The sequence below is a fragment of the Corapipo altera genome, unplaced genomic scaffold, assembly GCF_003945725.1.
Source record: "Corapipo altera isolate COAL_440 unplaced genomic scaffold, ASM394572v1 70, whole genome shotgun sequence".
Classification (NCBI taxonomy): domain Eukaryota; kingdom Metazoa; phylum Chordata; class Aves; order Passeriformes; family Pipridae; genus Corapipo; species Corapipo altera.
The window spans coordinates 7,737,195-7,758,342 of NW_020884911.1; the positions used below are offsets into that span (position 1 = coordinate 7,737,195).

The 21,148-nt window shown below is 42.9% G+C and overlaps 2 protein-coding genes across 2 annotated transcripts in view; one reads left to right on the forward strand and one right to left on the reverse strand.

Annotated features, from left to right (window-relative positions):
• Nucleotides 1-16,898, reverse strand: part of LOC113952147 (serine/threonine-protein phosphatase 4 regulatory subunit 3B-like) — a 53,623-nt gene extending 36,725 nt beyond the window's left edge. The window contains exons 1-3 of the mRNA XM_027653894.1: nucleotides 16,881-16,898; nucleotides 7,566-7,657; nucleotides 6,987-6,993 (exon numbers count right to left, since the gene is read on the reverse strand). The gene's annotated coding sequence lies outside the window, so the exon portion shown is untranslated. The remainder of the gene's footprint in view (nucleotides 1-6,986; nucleotides 6,994-7,565; nucleotides 7,658-16,880) is intronic.
• LOC113952148 (prokineticin receptor 2-like) lies at nucleotides 13,255-19,510 on the forward strand. Its single transcript, XM_027653896.1, has 3 exons — nucleotides 13,255-13,590; nucleotides 15,050-15,711; nucleotides 18,301-19,510. Exons 2-3 carry the CDS (start codon nucleotides 15,215-15,217, stop codon nucleotides 18,995-18,997), a joined length of 1,194 nt encoding a protein of 397 aa, XP_027509697.1. The 5' UTR covers nucleotides 13,255-13,590; nucleotides 15,050-15,214; the 3' UTR covers nucleotides 18,998-19,510.
• Nucleotides 19,511-21,148: the final 1,638 nt, after the last annotated feature.

The window sequence follows — 21,148 nt, forward strand, 5'->3', positions numbered from 1 at the left end:
CTCACAGGAGAAACCTGCTAAGGGGTTTTCCTACCACTATTAAGTGCAGCCCTTATATAACAAGATATCAAATGTCCTGTCCGTCTCAGTGAATCTGTTAAGTGAAGAGTCTCATCAGGTAAGGCACTAACAGACTGTTTTGGACATTAAAGGCTTTGATATTCTGGGAAGGACACTGATAGACAAAAAAATAAATTAATACAGGTTGGATAGAAAATTCTTCTTTTCTGCCGCTTTTCATTTGACAACACCTTAACCTCTTTGAGGAACTAAGAGAATTTTAACCTTCCTTTCTGAAACAGGCAAAGGGAGATCAGGTCTTCAGCATCCTAAATATCCCCCTTATTCCCATAGTTCTACACCAACTCTTTCAGTCAGCCAGGCCCAACTACAACATTCCTAATCCCTGCTGCATGTTCAGAGTCACAGCGTGCTAATCCCAGAATCTGCAGTACTGAAGATAATACAGGTTGGAGAGAAGAAAAGTAATTCAAAAGACTAAAATACTGATGAGGTTTTAAATACCATTATCTGTCAACATTATCTTAATTTCACAGGGTGCACACATAGGCACTGTAAGAATCTCTTTGCCCTTGGAAAAGGCTATAACTTGCTTTAACGTTACAGGGATTTTCTTAATCTTTCCTCAGTACATTGGAACGATCCCATAAATTTGCTGACTTATCTTGCAAATTAATTCTGCAAATACGGCTCTAGAGACTGATTCTCCCTATGCCTGCACTCTGTTTAATTATGCTCATGGAAAAGCAGCAGCAGTTGAGGACAGAATGCTGCTGTTCCCTGTCAGAGAAGTGTTCACCATCCCTAGGAGCAGGAGTAAATGCACTGCAGGTGCCAGGACAAATGGGATCCAGCTGTTTTAACACATTCCCACAAACCTGCTGGAGAGGGCACTGCAAGTGGAACAGCAGATCCAGATACTTTAATGCTTTTGTTCTCTAGATATTTCCAAGTCTTGGAATAAATCATGGAGGAGAGGCAAATGCTGTTAGGTGCCCCAAACAGTTCGTCTGACATTTTGGAGCTCGGTAAAAACCCACATGACTAAAAGCTACAATCAACAGCTTGGCATTGGGCCATCCAGCCATTACATTTGGTCCCATTAGACACTATCCCTGTAACAGAGCTATCTGCACCGTAAGAGCAAAACATCTTTTCTGGTGCAATTTTCAAAGTCACCAGAAGTTTTAATTGAAGAAAACTTCTGTTGCAGATCATCTGCTTTGGTGGGGTCCCAGGGTCTTCAGTCTGACCTGTAGCCTGCCCCCTTTCCCTCATACACAGAAGTTTCAATTGTTCACATTGATATTCTGTGCAATTCATCTGCTGACAAATCACCCTTTGTATTACTGATGGTTAAACAACTTTGTCTCTACCTGCTCCCAACAAAAGCAAACAACCGTTTTTCTTCCATGTGCTCAGGTTTTTTGGCTGTTTGGCTCCAATGAAGCCTTTCACAGTCACCTATAATTTTGCTTGTCCTGCAGTCCTGAAGGCACAAACTGAGTAGGTGCCATTCTGCCATTCTGCTTTTTTTACTTGACTGAATGGCTGTCTGAAAAATGTTTTTAGCTTATGTTCTTCTCCTGGGAAAAATGGGACTCTGCGAGCATCAGATGAAACACTAAAGTGCACAGTTTGCTTTTTTTCCTCCCTCATAAACATAAATCTTTTCCTGTGAATACTCTTCCCCCAAAGGAAAAGACAGCCCAACAATGAATTAAGGTCTGAAACGTGAAAGCACAGCAACACATTTTGGAAAGGCAGTTTCTGATGTTGAGCAAATTAATATGAGTGTAAAACTCAGAACAGAATCTGTCCCTGGTCACTAGCTCCTATTTGTTCAGTTTTGTCCTGAGGCCAATTGTAGTTCTCCTGTTCTGTGAGCCAAATTTCTACAGACCTTTTGCAGAAAATTAAGTAATTTAATTCCATAACATTTTAAAACGATAGGTGAATACTATTTTCACAAAGACTAATGGGGGATTGCACAGAGGAAGATGGTCTTATGTATGGACAACACAGTTGAACAATATTCTGCTAGATCAGTACATGCTTCTGCCACATCTTCATTCCTGCCTTTTAATTCACATATTTGTTGTCTTCTTCAATGACTGTTTAAGAAATATGTTGTCAAATCCTTGGCATTCACATCAGAGCATCTCAACAACTGGCCATGCTACCAGGGTTGAACAATGTTGCCTCTCCAAGTATCTTGTCATTGCTTCATAATGCATTTACACTGATTGCAGAGGCCAGTCGTCATGTCCATAAAGAAATCTCTTTCAAGGGCTACTTCAATAGAAAAATATAATTTGAAGGACCATGAAGAAATTAAAGAAAATGGCTTCTGCAAATTTCCTTCCACAGTTTTTTGAAAGAAAAAGCAGTTGCTTCTGCATATTGTGGGAACTGAACTTGATTTCAAGGACAGAATTATGTGTGTTATTATCCCAGGTAACATAATTTTAGAAGGAAAAGTACTGAGACGTTTAGAATCACAGAATATGCTGAGTTGGAAGGGACCCACAAGAATCACCAAGTTCAACGCCTGGCCTGCACAGGACCATACCCAAGAGTCACACCATGTGCCTGAGAACATTGTCCAAACACTTCTTGAGCTCTGTCAGGCTTGGTGCTGTGACCACTTCCCTGGGGAGCCTGTTACAGTGCCCAACCACCCTCTGGGGGAAAAACTTTTTTCCAATATCCAACCTAAACCTCCCCTGACACAACTTCAGGACATTCCTTCGGGTCCTATCATTGGTCACCACAGAGATCAGTGTCTGTCCCTCCTCTTCGTCTCACAAGGAAGTTGTAGACTGCAATGAGGTCTCCCATTTATAGTTTTCACAGTTACATATAATAAATCCATTAAAAATTAGTAACCATTCCACGAAGCCACGTAAGAACAACAGCTCCATACCGGACACTTGAAAATATTTGTTCCATACTCCAATTAGCAACTTCCCATAATGGAATTTTCCACTCCTAAAATCTGTAGTGAGAGGCTACTTCTGCTCATTTCTGAAAATCCCAAAGGGATGTTTGTATTGCCAGGGACATAAGTGGGTATATTCCTTTAACTCCACATCTACTCTGGCAGCTTCCACAGCTGCAAACAGCTGTGCATCCTCAGACACCCTGAGAGCTCCCTTCAACAGAGCTGTGAAACAAGAGTAAGCACAAACCAACCGACTACTGCAGCATAAGTAGGAGGGAAGTGTGCAGTTAGATGAATGCTCAAGATTTTCCATGAGTTTGGACCTGTTAACTGTGAAGCTGTAATCAGTAATTCTTTATGCTCCCAATGCTAATAGGCCTGCCTTCTGTGGTGCTTGCCATCTTCAGGTATCCAAACATTATTCGGAAGACACTGGAGTGATTCTTGCATTTCACAGGGAGAAAGCAAGAAATTGTGCCAAATAACCACAATTACCCACTAAGTCAATAGCCAAGTAAAAAAAAAACAAAAAAGACTTCTTCCTTAAATTCCAGTCCCAAACTTTACATATGAGAACCCAATGATTATTGGAAATAAAATTTCTGTGACTTTTAAATTCTAATACTAACAGCAGAACTAAAAGCATGACCATCTGAGCCTCTGTTCCCTGCCCTTGGCCAGATATTAGATTCATACATCAAGACATATAGTGGCTGATTATTGTAAACTTTCTCTCCTTGTTGTGCAGACTTTGGAACTGATTTGGGAGGAATTCTTGCCTCACAGCAAAATTAAATGCCAGATTACAATAACATCAAGTAAGTGTGCTTTATTGAGTTTCCTTTAGGATTTAGTCTTGTTTTTTTTCTCATATCTATCTATCTAAAAGTAACTACTAACTTCCAAGCATGACAATTCTTCTGTCAGAGAGTTTTTTTACCTGCCTATTCTATTACCATTCCTAAACCCAACACATGTATGTGACTTCACACTTGCTTAGACATTGTAGACATCAGACTAGAGAAGATAAGAAACTACTTTGAAACCAAGAAGTACCTGAAATTTTCTTGAGCCTGCAGAAAATGGAATCTAAATAATCCTTTCCAAAGCACAGTTCTCAAAGCAAATGATCAGCAAGGGTGCTTTCCAGTCAAAAACCCAGGTTCATCTAGAGGAGGAAGAGACCCTGAAGCAAGGCAGGAAATTCATACTTGATGTATGTAGGAGGTGCGGAATTTTTCAGCCATTTGTATACAGTTCTATAGGCTCTATTAACCCAAATTCCATCTGATTCATGGAAATTATCTGTAAGGAACTAAGATGTATCATCACATGAAAAGTAAAATTTGACCTTCAGGAGGTAAATTGAACTTTTTGATACAGTATTGACAACTTGTAGAAACTCACAGAGCATTCAAGGCTTTGGATTTTTTTTCCCCCTTATGCACTTGGTCACATAATCTCACACAGACTATCTGAGTCGCTCGTGAAATCCATTGACTGATATTTGCTGGACAAAAGTAGAAAAAAATTTCCTTTAAATTCTGAAACACATCAGCGTTTTAAAGACAGATCTTGCCACTTTTTTGACAGGCACTGTGTGAAGCTGGCATTGATAGACAGCAAGAGCTTCAGTGTGGTTTCAAATATGTCACTCCATAATATAAAGTTAACTACAGCAGACTTTGTGGTGTTGGACCATCCACAGAGCTCTTTGAACAGAAGAGCCCCTTCCCATCTCCCTTTATCCCACCCAGCTTAGCAGTAACTCATTTGTCTGCCTGCATGACTTCTGGAGAGGTTTATCACCCAATCAATGTAATTAATTTTTCACCTTTCCTGGATTACCTCTTTTCCAATAGTCCACCTTTACAAAGCAACATGCATTGGTTTTAATGACCAGCAAGTTGTGCTGCTGCCATTTTAATTGCAGAATTTGTTTCAGACTCTTGCCTATCATCACTGAGGCTCAAGCCTTAGACCACTCCACCAAAACCAGGAGACTTTCTTTTAAAACCTCAGGCAGGAGGACCTGTGTACCAGAGCTCAGCAGCAGTTTGGTATTTATCTTTACATTAGTAATGTTTCAGGAAAAAAAACACTGCCGGAGCAATGCAGAGCAATGCAAGTAGAGGATTAAACTCTGATGCACTGCTGCAACCACCCTTAAAATGATCAAAATTATCTTAGGGTGGCTTTGCTCTGAGCAGATCCCAAGTATAAGAAGTGACACTGGCTTTAGGACCTGTTCTTGGTAGAGATGAGGGTTCTCAATAATTTCTTGTCCATCTCCTGCTGCCTTGCCAGCCACATCTGCAGACTTTCCTGTGGCTAGTACAAATGCAGCTGAGGAGAAGCTTCCATTCCAGGGAGCAGATTGGCACACTTTCATCTGCCTGATGTTAGACTTCCTGACTTAATCTCTTTAGTCAGGTGTACAGGGACTGGAAGATGACAAGTCTCACTGCAAAAAAATGCACACCCTGAAGACAACAGACAGTTGAAGTCTTCTATGCAGCACTGGTTCCTTAACTTTCAGAGCATGCTTTGGAATTGCCCTTCCTTAGCAGGGGACAGAAGCCGGCTCTTTGCATCCCAAAGGTCCCCTTCACACACACTTTCACACCATCACATCAGTGCCTTTCTCACTAAGTGGGCTGAAATAAATATATAAATGGACTAGTTTACTGTGGGCTTTAGCAAATGACCTCTTAACTCAATCAGTCAAATAGAAAAAAAAACCACAAGCAAAAAATGTTCCTTTGCCCAGGAAACCAATGTAGAAAGCTCAGGAAAATCCATTTGCCCTGGTAGAAAGGACATTGGCTCATGTCCCTGTGTAGTAGGGAGGGGGTTACTTTTCATCGTCTTTATTTTTGTCTAAAGGCTGTGTTAGGTTCAACAGATCTGGAAGATGCAGCTGGCTCCAAAAGCAGCAAAATATAAAAAACCAGTAAGGTAGAAACCTCCAGTGAGAAGGGAATGAATACTACTGGATAGAAATGAACCTGACATGATTTGAGAGAACGTTAGCAAGTCTGAAAGAGAAATGAGCCTTAAAAAAACCCTTCTAATGTTATTCAAATATCCAATCTGTCATCCTTTCCTCTTCCAAATGAACTCCCTGTAGCAAAATTACCTAAATTGGAGTACCGGAAAACTGTAAATTTTTTATCTACTGTCTTTACAAGTGAGTTTCCTGGTGGCTAATGACAACAAATTGGTTAATAAAGAATTTCATTTGAAAAGGTCATCTGGGCTTAGATTAAATATTTCTTCTGGGAGAACTTTGGGCTTAAAATTTCAAGCTCATTTAAATAAAAGTTTGCTCAGAAGAATACTGTGGAAAAGAGCAGGCCATCAGCAGGCCATCCTCCTGCCATTCCCCAGCCCAGGAGCTAACTCCCAGCCTGGAAGGGGTGATCTGCCCTGCCCCCCTCTGCAGTCACATGGGCAGGAATTCTTCCGAAGGGTCTCTCACAGCAGTTCAAGTAGGCTGTGGTTCACAAACAGCATTAGATCCACTATCCTGGCCTTTGTGCATTATATATCATGGGATGACATTTTCCACAGTGAACTCCAACCAATTTACTTTGGGATCAGTCATCAAGAGATACAAATGACCTCTGAACAGCTAAATCCCTTTTTTAAAAATTCTAGAGATTGCATTCTAGCTGATTAATCCATTGTCCTGGTTTGGGCTGGGATAGAGCTCTGCCAGAGAGGAGCTGCACAAGAAGCTGTGAGGGAGCATGGTCAGGACAGCTGACTTGAACTAGCCAAAGGGATATTTCATACCATAGAACATCATGCCCAGTATATAAACTGGGGAGAGTTGGCTGAGAGGACCTGATCTCTGCCTGGGGACTGGTTGAGCTTCAGCCAGTGGGTGGTCAGCAACTGTATTTCTTGGTTTATTTATCTATTCTTCTTCTTCTTGTTATTATTGTTATTATTATATTTTTCTTTGTTTAAATTATTAAACTGTTGTTATCTCAAAAACCCACAAGGGTTTTCTTACTTTTTTTCTGATTCTACTCCCCATCCCATAGGGAGGGGGCAGGCAGTGAGCAAGTGTCTGGATGGTGCTTTATTGCCAGCTGGAGTTAAACCATGACATCCATGACACCGAGATGCTAGTTTGGGCTGAACACTTCATTCTTCCAGAGCCAGTCTTGTGACTAAGTCATAGCTCCTGTACAGTGGGTCTTTTAAGATGCTCACAGTTAACGGGGTTTAATTTCAAAAGGACAATTTCCTGCATATATTGGTTTCTACCAAATAATAGGAATTTATAAATAAGTGCCTTAAAAAAAATGCTGGGACTTAGCTTACATTTTATTCCTCAAGACTTGCAATCCTGGAACTGAGGACTGCCCCTTCCCACACAGCTGTAGCCATGCCACATTCTCCTATTGCATCTAATTTGTCCACATCATTTCTATACATTCTGGGAAAAGCAGACCAGCCCTGTTTTGAACCAGAAGATGATAATTTGTTGTGATCCCAGTAAGCAAGGCACTCAAACATTGTGAATTATAACGTAAAATGCCATTCATTACAGTTAATATGACAAAGAGGAGAGTGTAGATAGTCTTACCTCCCTCGGGCGGAACCCTTGAGCTGTGCTGTCCAAGCACACCAAGCACCAAGGTCACCCCACTTGGGGCTTTCGAGTTTTAACAGCATGTTCTAAAAAGAAAACAATTCCGCTCATCATTCCTACTATCAAACAAAAAGGATCTTTACATGAGAACTTGTTGTTGCACTTTTAGTTAAAGACAAGGACACGCAGGAGTGTAATTGCCTGTACTGAGGGGAAACTGCCCACAGGCTCCTTGGTTGCAATCAGGCAATGGAGATCCTCTTGCAGCAGGGGATATGCACAGCACCACACAGGCAGGAAAGCCAAATTATATCTGGGGCATGGGGCAGCACAGAACAGCCTACACTTACACAGGTTATCTGGCTTGTGAATCCCTACCTGCTCCTTGACAATGTTCTTCCTGTCACAATCCCTGGTGACCACCATCAGAGAGAAGGGAAGGTTTGCCTCCTCAACACTACCAAATGGCAAAGAGATTCCTTTCTCTGGGCCTTTGTCACTCCTGTTCCACAGCGTTTAACTCCATCTATGCACAACACCAGGAAGTGAGATGCTGAGCCCTTGGCTCTGACATTCATGCCCCTGAGCTGTCCCTCTCAGAAAAATCAGCATCTGTCTCCTTTTGACCCTAAATCACCTGTATTCCCATAGAGCCATGGACAGGCAGCCTGTTCCACCACACTACCAGCCACACAGACAGCAGTCAGCCCTGGGGTGCTGGGGGGGGCATAGCCATCAACCCAAATCATGGATGTGCACCTTTTGGCATGGATTTGCTTCCTCTCCACCTAGTTTGGGGAGTATGGATATGCCCGTCATCTCCCGTCCCTTCTACAGTGTTACTCTCAGACTTCAGAAATGAGAAGGAGGCAGCTGATCAGGTCCTGCACTTTTGACACCACATCAGAAAAACCACAAAGCCTTTTGTAAAGTCAGAAATGAGGTGTGACAGCATCTTTTCATGACTCATCCTGACACCAAGATTGTGGTTTCATGCTCTGAGTAGCTTCAAATGAAACTACCATTAGGCATTGTTCTGTTGAGTTAGAATTGAAGTGTGTGCAGAAATAGCCAGCAATATCTGCAATAAGGGTTTCACAGAATATTAATCTCTTTCTCTGATTGATAGTGAACTCCAACAGCCCTTTAAATCTCAAATAACTTGTGAGACATAAAGAACTATTAACTTTTAATGAAGCCCCAAAACCCATGTCAGGCTGTAGAATGAGGCATGAGCTTTAAATACTTCATGTCTTGCTACAGGGAGAAGCCAAGGACCTGGAACAGAGGACTCCTCTCTCCATGTGCGTGAGCCAGCCAGACCTCCACAAATCACTGCTGGATGTAAAAGTGCTCAGAGTGATGTGCTCTGCTCTGTCTGTTTATGCTGAGAGTAGAAATAAGGAAAAGGAGGGTGTCTTTTAGGTGAAAGTGGGATTATGGGAACAGCAGAGGGAAACTCTTGGAACCATTCTGCCTGCCATCGTGAAATACCAAATCACCAGTGACAAACGGCAATGGCAAATGGTAATGGCAAACCCACCACAATATTCCAAAGGGGAGACATGATTCTGTCCAGGGCAAGTGAACAGGAAGCAATGATCACTCAATATGAAGAGCAGAAAAAAGAAGATGCTGAAGTGATGATAACACAAATTGCAGGGCTTTGTCAAAAGAGAATAGCAATAGCAAAGTGCTCACAATTGAGCATAAATTTGAGATTAGCTGAAATGGATGACAATTTAATTTTTTAAAAAATGCAGCATCCAACTTTGCCTATTTAGACCTCCAAAGAAGTCAGCAGGTTTTTGAAAGGATATATCTCCTATCAAGACACTTCAATTAAAGAGCTGCTTTGTTTCCAAAAGCATTCTTCGGCTCATAGCACCCACTGAAAGAGAAGATCCACTAAGTGTATCTCTGAGTAAGATCCAAAATCAACAGGGCAGTCTCTGAAAATCCAAATGACTGACAAGCCTCACTGAGACATAGGACATATTAAGCTCCTTTTTGTTTCTAAATTCAAAGGCTTCTGAATATTGGTATGAATAAACCTGTTCTTGAGGAAAAGGCCAAATGCAGACTTCAGATCTCAATCAGACATAGTAGAACGAGGAATTTAAAGTAGGTCCATTAAAATTCTATCTGGTGCAGCTGAAAAACATTTGATAGTCTCATACAGAAGACATGAGCCCTAGATTACAAAATTTCTTCACCAACAGACCAGGAAAGCACTTGTCATAAATTATTTGGGTATATGTAATGCAGCCCAGGAACAGCACTACAGATTAGATGATAATCCTGAGATCTCTTAACATCTGCCATTCAGAGGCCTTCTGCTCAAGAGAAGGTTTTGTGCTAACAGACATTTGCTCTAAGGAAGGCAGATTTAAGAAAAAAACAACCAAACACACAAAGCCCAACAAATACATCCAAAAGAAAAGAAAAATCAAAGGAATAGTTAATAATTAAAAAAAATGTTCAATGTTTAATGACTGAAATGTTTTTCTTGTGGTCATTCATGTCATCTACTGTGGCATCAAAACTCATGCACAGTCCCTGGGCTGGTCCTTGCTTTCCAACCTGCCCCAAATACTGTCACTTTTGCTTCTCTAGTGAGGGTGACAAGTGCCAGTTAGGAACATCAGCTTCCTAGAGCTATTTCTACATATTCATAGACTCTTGTTGAGGCCAAGGGGGTGCTTCTCACAGGGGACTGCCATGTTAAACTGAACTGAGCAAAATAAATGCCATTTTCTTATGCAATCACAAAAAGATGAACAAAGATGAAGAAAACTGTCAGAGAATTAAAAAGTTGAAAAAAACCCAGACAAGTGAAAACACAGAAGCTTCTACTTGGAAAAGAGTTGTTGATTGCCTCTGGGTTACCTTGCACATGAAGTGAGCTCTGGGCAGCTCGGCTAAACCTTGTGTCATTCGGCTGTGAGAGACACCTGAACACCCCTGTCCAGAGAAACCTGTGCAGCTCTGAAAGGAAAAGACCTTTTCGGATGAAAGCGTCACATCTACTGTTCCAACAATGACGACAACCATCCTAGCACAATGTCACTGTCTGCTGCTCCTTCAGATGTTTTGTCCCTTTTCCCAAGCCACAAAGCGATACTCTCAGTAAGGAATCAGAAGAAAGATGGTAACAGGAAAGTAACATGGTGGCATAATCCAGTAACAAAGTCAAACACTTCTCTGCTCACTCCTTCCCAGGATCTTTCCACATCCCATGTCACCACTGGAACAGCCAAGCAGGGTGAGATTACTCCTGTGTGCACATTTTTGCCAAACTCTATCCAAAAGTCACTTTCCTCTTGTACCACACAGCATATTTCCATGTATTAAAAAATTTGCACCTAACTCTTTCTGCAGGCAACGGCAGAAATGTTCTGTCAAACATTAACATCAGCTACACACTCTCAGGTTGAGTACGAATGTCTGCTGGGAATTCTGAGCAGGAATACACATGGTTGTAATCCATGTGTGCTGGCACCTTTTGTCTGATTTCCCAGAAAATCACGAGGTCTGATGCTTTGTCCCATTTCACCAACAGATTTCTATCAGTAACCTTCGTAAAACCCCAGCCAGACTTTAAGCAAAGCTTAGGTCAGCTCCCTAGGATTAATCACCTCAGAGTCCAATTTATTTAGCAATTAGGAAAAATTAGACAGTAGCTGGTGAGTTGGCTCTTTTGAAACAAAGGGTCACAGTCCTTAGGTCTGTTCTCAGGCTAAATGTTGGGTTTAGAAATTCATGATTTGAAAGTCTCAAAACAAGTACTTCACATTGCAATTCTTTTTGCAACATTTAGCCTCCAAATAACTTCCCTGTTCAAACTGTGAGCATGCTAATGACAAAAACAAATAAAACAGAATGTAGATTGTTTACATGATAGTTTTCAGTATCAACTTTTCCTTCTAAGCCTGACTATGTCACACTCGTTAACACTGATTTCAGGAAACATCTTGTTATACTGCTGTTAAATGTTGTGACACCATCGGGGAATTGCCAATAAATTTTATCAAGGAGAAACCTTGTCCTAGGCAGAAATCCTACAACAGAACCATGTGCATACACCTCCTGCATGTACTCCATGGCTTTAGAGCCCTTCCACTACTGCCCCAGCCCTGGATAAGGATACTGGGACATTTATTGAGGCTCTAGATCCACCTCTGCCCATGTGGCTGTAAGGGCAGCTCCCAGCACTGTTGGTTTCATTCTCTGTTGATTCCCAGTCAACAACTACTGTCTTGCACAGCACATACAAAGCACATTATTTCACAATCCTACTAGTGTTTCCCGAGAAACAGCTTGACACATACAGCACAATTCCTTGGATCACAGGAGATGAACTCCTGCTGTGCAGAAGCTCCATAGTGAGCTCATCTGGAGGGGCTGTAGTTATCAGGGCTCTGATGCCAACTTGCCCTGAGTCAATGGAGTGAGACAGTTCTGCAGCAGATGAGGTTTTGGCCTAAAGGAGTATAAACATTTGGATATCATGTTGCTCAATTAACTCATTAGATAACTTCATGTGAGACAGCTGAACAAAGTCTTAAAGAGATCACGGATGTTCCAAATGTAAAGCTCTCTTTAGAGTATTGGCTTTTCTTCAGGGACATTGAAGGTTTACGTGGCCCATTTTAGGGATCTTTTTGATGTGGTTGTGATGTACACCCTAAGTTCACTTTGTCTCTCCCTATACTTACTCTATTTACGTTTCTTGTGACAGAATTTGGAAAGTGGATCTGATTTCCTCACTATACATCTGGTTGCACCCTTTCAGGTTATTAAAAATCCCTTCATGGCTTTTCACCTATTACACTGACTTCAAAACAAAGCCAAGCAAAGTATTTGCTATGAAATTCTTAATGCTGTCTGCTGGCTCCAGACAGTGGGGACTCTCTGGCCTTGCCTCAAGTTTCTGCAAGAAATGCCACAGCAGCAGCCCTTTTACCCCAGACACATTTTATATTAGCATATTTCTTTCCTCACTTATTTCTTCCAGAGCCAGGTACCCCCTAGCTCACAAGAGTCTAGTCTTGCGAGTGTGCATTGAGGGTCACGTAGTTTAAGTTTTCTGCAAACCTTCTACACTTTTCATGACCCTCTACAGCCTCTGACAGTCTTATCCAGAAGGGGCTATGCAATGTGTCCCAACTGTGCATCTTGGAAAACGTCAGCTAATGCGAATAAGTCTGGAGGTGAAGAAGAGGACTGGGCATCTGCTGTGCATTTCCTTTCCTTCTGGAGAACTGGGAAGCAAAAGAACTGCTCCCTGGGGTGCAAGTGTTTCACAGATGTGAGGAGGCAGCATTAGCAAAGGACAAATTCTTAAGGATTCACTGCCACTTTCCTGCTCTGAGTAATTCCCTGAGAGGGCAAGGAAAGCTGTCAGGGGTCCTCTGATGTACAGCTATTCACTGTTTGACCCTCCGTGTGCAGGAGCTGCTGCAGCTGCAGTCCTAAAGACAATAGCTTGGAGAGAGATCCACAGAGAAAGGTCCCTGGGAAAGAAGATCACCGTCCTTCCTCCCCCTCCTCTCCACTGGGAGGTCTGTGTTTTGCCTCTGTGTCACATCAGGTGCAGGCAGCTGTTGCCCAGCACAGGCAAAACCCAAAGAGCAAGTGCAGACCAGGGTTTACACCTTCCATGCTCAGGAGGGCTAACAAAGCAATTCCATGCCAATTCCATGCATTCGTAGGGTTTAAGGCTGTGCTCTATTGTCTGCAGGTTGCACTGCCTCTTTAAAATCAGAAATGCATGGACAGCTTCAAGGTGCCTCCCCCTGAGCGAAGGCTTTGGATGCAAGCACAGAGACAGCAGAGCCATCCTCCCCTGAGCACAGGGCAAACCTGTCTGGGAGAGAAATGAGCACTCAGCAGAGTCCTCCGGCTGCTTCCAGCTATCCTTTCTCTGCTCCGGTGACAGCAGCACAGGTGCAGGGAAGAAACCTGGAGGCTCTCCCCAGGGTGCCTGAGAACTCCAAGAAGATGAGAGCAACTGCAGGTACACTTTCCTGATATGTCAGTTGTTGTGTTATGACAGATGGTTGTGTTGTCTGTATTTATTTTATAGCTCTCTTGGTATTTTGCAGCAAAACCTGTCTGAAACAGATAATGTTCCTTGCTCTGACAGACAGATTTTGTGTCCCAGTGTTTGTTTAGTACTTCTCTTAAACGAATGTTTGCATTACCTAAAGCAGTCCCTTGTTGGAACTGTTCTTCAGTTTCAGGCTTTGGCTTTCTGTTATTCTCTTCTTCTGCAACCATCAGCTAGAAGAGCAATATGGAGATCAAAGCTGTACAAGAGAGTTTCTCTCGGAAATTTAAGTGTCAGTACATCACGGGCTGAGGGTGGTTCCAGGGAAAGGGAGCAAGAGCTCCACTACAGAGACTGTCCTTTGTAGCCACAACCGCTATTGTTCAATAGCATTTAACACCCTGAAGACCTACTGCCTGAGTGCAGAAAAAGCAGCAATTCCCCCCAGTCCTCTGCTGGGATAGGGTAGGACTGTCCTGACAGCTGAAAGTCTGGTGTGAGGATTCCTAGATGGGGCATGGGAAGATGCAAGAAGACAGCCCTCTCAGCATTTTGATACAGAGAGGCAAAATTGGAGGGTAGATGAGAGGTTTTTTCCCCCTCTGTGTGGAAAAATAAATAATTTTTTAACATTTGGTACAACCAGCAGTACAAGTAGGGGAGCCTGCTCCTCCCCAGCATCAAAAATTCAAGGCACTCTGTCTCGCTTAAGGAAGATTTTCCCTTTCACCTCAAGGTGAAAGGCAGATTTGCCTTCACAGCAAAGCCCTACAAGCTGATTCACTGAACAAAATCTCACCTATGCAAATTGGCAGAGCTTCACCTGTTTGACAGAAGCAATAATGGATGATGCCGGCTGAAAATCTGGTCCTCATACTCAATTAATGGCTGCCAAAAGGAAAGTGCTGGTTTCACTGTTTTCCTGCGTCTTTGCAACTCCTTCTTAATTAAGGAATGTATTTAGAAGTCAGGACATCAGTTCTTTTTTCATTCTCATCTACCACATCTCTTTGAGACATCTAGAATAACACACAGACTTTGTCCAAAAGGCACATCAGATGCTTTTCAGTACATTGAGATGTCATTTTAGTTTCTTTTACGTTGCACAGGGATGACAGCACCATAAGCTTGAAGGCTGGTGGAGGTTTAAACTGGATTTTACACTTCCCCTATGTTGTCATTTCACTTTGTGTTGAAAATTTCATTGTTGGTAAATAAAACTGCCACTGTAACAACCAGTGTATGATGCAACTCAAGGCATTTATTTTACAAGAACAAAAGCATCCCTTCACAGGGTATTTCTTCCCACCATGCACAGGCACCAACAGAGCTGTGGGGCAGTAAGAAGATTATTGCTTTCCTTCAAGCTCAGCATTTTTGCTGTCACTTCCTTTCAGGAAACATTTTCCTCTTTTTGTTCCCACAGGAGGAGATGAATGAGGCTGTTGCTCAATAGTCTTCCAGGGACAAAGACAAGGTGACTCACTGCTCAGAAGGAAACCTTGGATGAGGTCTCATGCCCTGCCACAGTGGGTAACTCTAACACAACACCAAGGGCCCTCCAAGACACACGTGTCACAGGAAAATAGACATGGCCACAGAGCGAGCTGAACATAACCCAAACGTCTCCACCCACCTCAGCTTTGCTGCAATTTACAACCTCCACGATGGAGATTTCAGCTCCTTGTGGAACTTCTCCTTCCCTTTCAATTTCACTTACAGTGACTATGACCTGCCCCTGGACAGCGAAGACGACACGACCAAAACCCGCACCTTCTTTGTGGCCAAGATCGTGATTGGGGTGGCCCTGGTTGGCATGATGTTGGTCTGCGGTATCGGCAACTTCATCTTCATTGCTGCCCTCGTCCGCTACAAGAAGTTGCGGAACCTCACCAACCTGCTGATTGCTAACCTGGCAATCTCGGACTTCATTGTGGCCATCGTGTGCTGCCCGTTCGAGATGGACTATTACGTGGTGCGGCAGCTGTCCTGGGAGCACGGCCACATCCTCTGCGCCTTGGTCAACTACCTACAGACTGTCTCCCTTTATGTTTCCACCAATGCTCTCCTGGCTATAGCTGTTGACAGGTAAGTGGGGTGCTGTGACTGTATGAAGAGGTGGCCAGAGCTTCTGAGCCATGTTCACCACTAAACCACATCCTCGAGTGCCACATCCACATGTTTTTCAACTATTACCTGGGCAGGTTGTTCCAATGCCTTACAACCCTTTCAGCAAAGAAATTTTTCCCTAACTATGCTGCAGTCCTGAGAGACTGCCTGCCTCTTACTCCAGGAATTTTAACAATATAAAATAGTCATAATATAATTATTTCTTATGATTCCTCTTCTCTCAGTCTTGTGTACCATGGACTCTGACAGACCCAGGCTCTGAGGATCAGTCTCATGCTGACAACTGACTCACAGAAAGATAGTGACCCACTCAGTAAACTCTTCATAGAAAGGTCACCACTAAAAGCCCTCTCTTGTGTACAAACGCAATATACATACATACATTGCATGTTTCCCACCCTTCCTTCTCTTTTGTCCCCAATTTCTCTCATGTGCCATTTCATGGTCTAGTCTAATGCTGCATGATTTTTGGCACCTGATCCAAAAGACAGCTTAGGAGCAGTGAGCTCTGATAGCTGCACAGATACAGCTCGTGTGTGGCTGATTCAGTTGTTCCTGATGTCAGCAGAACTCTGTGGAAAGATTCTGGGGAAGTTCAGAGAGATTTTGCCTGGTGTGGGTGAGGGGACAATCAGCTCCTATGAAACAAATCCTTTACAAGCATCTAACAAAATAGCATCTCAGCAGCAGTTGAGGACTCAGGGTAAAGCTTCTAAACACTATCATGTATGTATTACCATTTTCTAACACTTTTTCAACTTCTACAAAATCTTCTTGGAATGCTTTGCTAGTGCATTCCAGGTTGATGAAATAACATGGGTCATGGAGCCCTTATGTCTGCTAAGAAATCAGTTTTCTAGCATATCTCCCTACACATCTTTAAAAACAACTCTGGAAAAGATTAATCACTGAAGCTTGTTGTAAGAACACACTGGTTTTGGTTTCACTGCCCTTTTTTTTTTTTTTTTTTGTGAGGTTTTGACTTGGTAAACAGAGAGAAACCTCATTTGTTTAACAATCACCCATTCCATGTTGGTTATGTCAAGTGGGTTGTTGACTTTGGTCTCTAAAAAAGAATAGGCTCTAATAAAAGTCTTCTCATGTTTAGATCATTTAGAAGGAATCACCTGTGTCAACAGGGTGAGTCTGTCCCACAGGATTTTCCTCAGGTAGGGCTCTCCTTCATCTTCACTGATGTCTGTTCACAGGAAACGTAGGAATTTCACACATTTAAGGCCACACCTACACTAGAAAATAATACAATGTAAAAGGAGAGGATCTGAAGAGCAAGATCACGTGATAAGAGTCCACTGTAAATATGGGGGGGGGGAGGCAGGTAGCTTTAGCTGGATCCCCTGGACTGAACGTCCATGGGCACTTGATGTGTTTTACTTACACTTCTGGAGAACATCTACCAGGGCAGTTTCATCTGAATTCAGTTCACGTGCTGCAGGACCACTCCACAGTAAAAGACGGGTAAGCAATGTGCTAAACAATGACAATCAGGAAATCCACCACAAAAGCTCTGTCCTGACTCTTAGACAGACTGATTCCATTGAGTCAAATGTTCTGCTGAGCAGATATGCATATTTATGAATACATACACATACATCATCCCACGACCTGCTTTCACAGAAACCAAGTTAAAAATGTTCATTTATCAGCTCCACAATGAGGCTGACTAATTCTGCTGGCCCCGACACCTATCCTGCACTATTAAGAGCCATGAACAATTCATCTGCTTCCAAAATCTGGCTGGCAAAAAGCACTGCTGACCTTCCACTTTACTTTAGAATTAATTTATCCTGTGGATGCTACCTTTATATAGAATATATACAGATGGAAAAGACTCCACAGGAATGAGAAATTCTATTTTTTGAAGCAATCCTTTGGGTTAAATATAGTTGTATTGGGAGCTCTGGTGTGCCTCAAACATCTTCTTCTAGCAGGAATACCCCAAACTTGCAGCTGTACAGTCATAAGGAGTGAAAACATCTAACTCAAGTTTTCTGCTCTGCCATATTACTTAACACAGTACATTTAAGATTAATAAGCACCTCCAAAAAACACACACAAAAAAAGATTTGCATGGGCAGAAAACAGGTACACTGTCCTTTGTTGGTGGCTTGAAATCATGCTCACCTGTAACCACTCATTAACATCACCATCAGCTCTTTGCACTCCATGGAATAGCCAAGGAAATAAGAAAAACATTGTAATGTATATTTGACCTCTTTGTAAAAAAAGCATATTTAAGTAGCTCTGTGCCTAAGGAAAGCATCTTCCTGTTTCTACATGTTTGTCATGACTAGGAATGTATTACTCCACATTTCAAACTCTCACTCCTATTAAAAAGGAAAAGTGGTGATGCAAAACTGTAGCTCAGCTCCAGGCTGTTACTTCAGACCTGTAAGCTGTTCTTACAGACAAATATGTTCAGGAATGACAGCAATTTCCTCCTGCCCAGTTCTGCCCCTTTGTATTTTGAAGTGTATTCAGACTAACAGTGTTTTCGGGCTTCATTTTGAATGTATTTGTCTATTCCAGGTATCTGGCCATTGTTCACCCACTAAAACCACGCATGAATTACCAAACAGCAACCTTCCTCATCGCCTCGGTCTGGATTGTTTCCATACTTGTAGCTATTCCATCTGCATACTTTGCTACTGAAACGGTGTTATTTATAGTGAAAAACCAGGAGAAAATTTTCTGTGGCCAAATTTGGCCAGTTGACCAGCAAATATACTACAAATCGTACTTCCTCTTCATCTTTGGCATTGAATTCGTGGCACCCGTGATCACAATGACTTTGTGTTATGCCAGGATCTCTCAGGAGCTTTGGTTTAAAGCTGTCCCAGGATTCCAGACAGAACAGATCCGAAAAAGGCTTCGATGCAGAAGGAAAACTGTTATGGTCCTGATGTGCATCCTGACTGCCTATGTTCTCTGCTGGGCACCTTTCTATGGCTTCGCAATTGTCCGGGACTTCTTCCCCACCATCATTGTGAAAGAGAAGCATTATCTTACTGTCTTTTACATAGTTAAGTGCATTGCCATGAGTAACAGCATGATAAACACCATGTGTTTTGTAACTGTGAAAAACAACACCATGAAGTACTTCAAGAAGATCATGTTGCTCAGATGGAGATCAACGTATAATGGAAGCAAATCCAGCACAGATCTGGACCTGAGAACAAGTGCAATGCCAGTCACAGAGGAGGTAGACTGCATAAAACTGAAATAAATTTTCTGCAGTTCAAATCTCATCTGTTTTGGAGAGGGGGTTAAAGAGGAAATAATGTCTCCTCAAAAGCTTCTCCCTTGTCTGTGGGAATACCCACTATTGGTGAGATCCCTCAAAAAGCAGCCTGCATTCCCACAAGAACTCTTCTCAGTGGACTTCTAGATAATACCCCTAACTCTGTGCCTCACAACATCCCTAAGACTGATGCTGTGCTTCAGGTCACCTATCTGTAAATTTGAGATGTAGACACTCATTTTAGAGTTAAGAAGAACAATAAAGTCTATGAATGCATTAGACCATATTACAACAAAGGAAGAGTTGAGTGCTGAGCCCAGCAGTGATGCCTCTCTTAAGAGAAACCTCTTAAACACTTTGATCTTATCACTTGTCCCTTTAAGCTATTTAGTGTCCTTTTCCTTCTGCTCAGGAGAGGAAGGATGGTAAAAAAAGCCCATTTGTCACTCTTTAACCTCTAAATTTACCCATCATCACGAAGGTCCTTGAAATCTACAGACCACCTGTCGCGGTCAGAAAGGAAGAGGGGACAGGACACGAGGAAGGATGCAAGCAGACTTGTTTATTCAGGCGTGCGCCCCATTCTTAACTGTCCCGCCCCAGGGGAAGGGGGCAGAACATCGGGTGGGCTATCAGACAGACAAATGGGGGAGCAAATCAGAACAGAGCACAGGCAAAAGGGGGAGGAGGAAGCCTGGGCATGTGCAGTTGTGCACTGTGTAGCATGGATACAGTGAAACCACATAATAACAGTAAAGTCCATATGAAAGTCCTGCCAATTGCTGTATGCTTTTCTCCATGCCTGGAACTGTTCCCATCCTGAATCTTGCTTCTCTACAACCACCAGCTTCCTATTGTCTAATGTGCAGCACGTGAAAGGCACATGCTCTACAAAGCTGAAACCTGCTTCACAGTCTAGTGAAAAACCTCAAGCCTCTTCCTGTGACACCTTGTTTAAGAATGTTTTATCACCATTCCACTCTGTAGTTTTATGAAGAGTGCTACTCTGTCATGCATTTGGAAACGGCACAGACAGATATGGAGGGACCTGTTCCCTCACCTCCAGGCATCCTATGACCATCTTTTGCTGCATTGAGATGTTGAGGTCATCACAGAAGTCATCACAAAATTGTACAGGTGGGGAATAACATCTCCACATCGTCTAGCCCTAGCCCACCCCTCTGCTCAAGCAGGTTCAGCTAGAACAGGTTGCCCAGGATTGTGTCCAGTTGGGCTTTGCCTGACTCCAGGGAAGGGGCCTCCACAGCCTCCCTGGACCATCTGTGTCAGTGTTCAACAGCCCCCACAATGAAGAAGTGCTTTCTTATGTTCAGATGGAATTTCATGTATTTCAGCTTGTCTGTCATTGAGACCTATAAAAAACATGTTAGGGAGGAAAATCCAGCTTGCTGAACCAGGCTCAGACATCTTACCAAGTCTGTGTGCACCTTCACCATGAAGTACAAGGGGGGCCAAAACACCAAGGAGATGCCAAGATGATCTGTCCTCCTGGAAGCAAGAGAGGCTTCAGCAAGTCAGTCTCTGGTTGAGTTGAATAGCTTATTGTCAGGTCAAATGTGAGGCACCATGCCACGGCTCATGGGGGTAGAGGGATATGGGACAGGGCACCGCAAAGAGGGTTCAGGACACAGCTGAGGTCGGTGAAGCAATGCCAAATTTATTAAGACAAGCAGGGACTTATATAGGGCTGGAACAGGGGCTGGACTCAGGATAGGGGAGGAGAAAAGGACTGAGAACTCAGGGAGAGCAGGGATTGGATGTCAGGGGAAGGATGGGTGGCAACTCTGGGTATCCAGGGGAAGGGGCCAATGGAAGCTCTCTCTGTGCTGCAGCAAACTTGGGCTAATCAGGTGCAGAGGAGCGGGAAAGCGGGGGAGAACAAGGGAGTAAACAGGTTTCGGCAGGAAAACTGTGAGGGGAGAAGAAGACAATATGGTGGATTTGGTTTAAAAAACAACAACCAGGGGTACAAACAACATTACAACAGTATAATCATGAACCGGGGATAACTGGGGCAAACTGTCCAATCCGAATAGTGTCCATTTAAGTGTATATTGTCCATTTCAGCAGTAAAAGGTCCGTTCAGGGCTCATAAATTCTCCTCCACGCCTGGAA

Bases quoted from the DNA above. Each gene is read 5' to 3' on its own strand.
- LOC113952148 (XM_027653896.1), top strand. From the start codon at position 15,215: ATGGCCACAGAGCGAGCTGAACATAACCCAAACGTCTCCACCCACCTC. The intron at 15,712-18,300 runs GTAAGTGGGGTG...TGTCTATTCCAG, and splicing joins CTGGCTATAGCTGTTGACAG to GTATCTGGCCATTGTTCACC.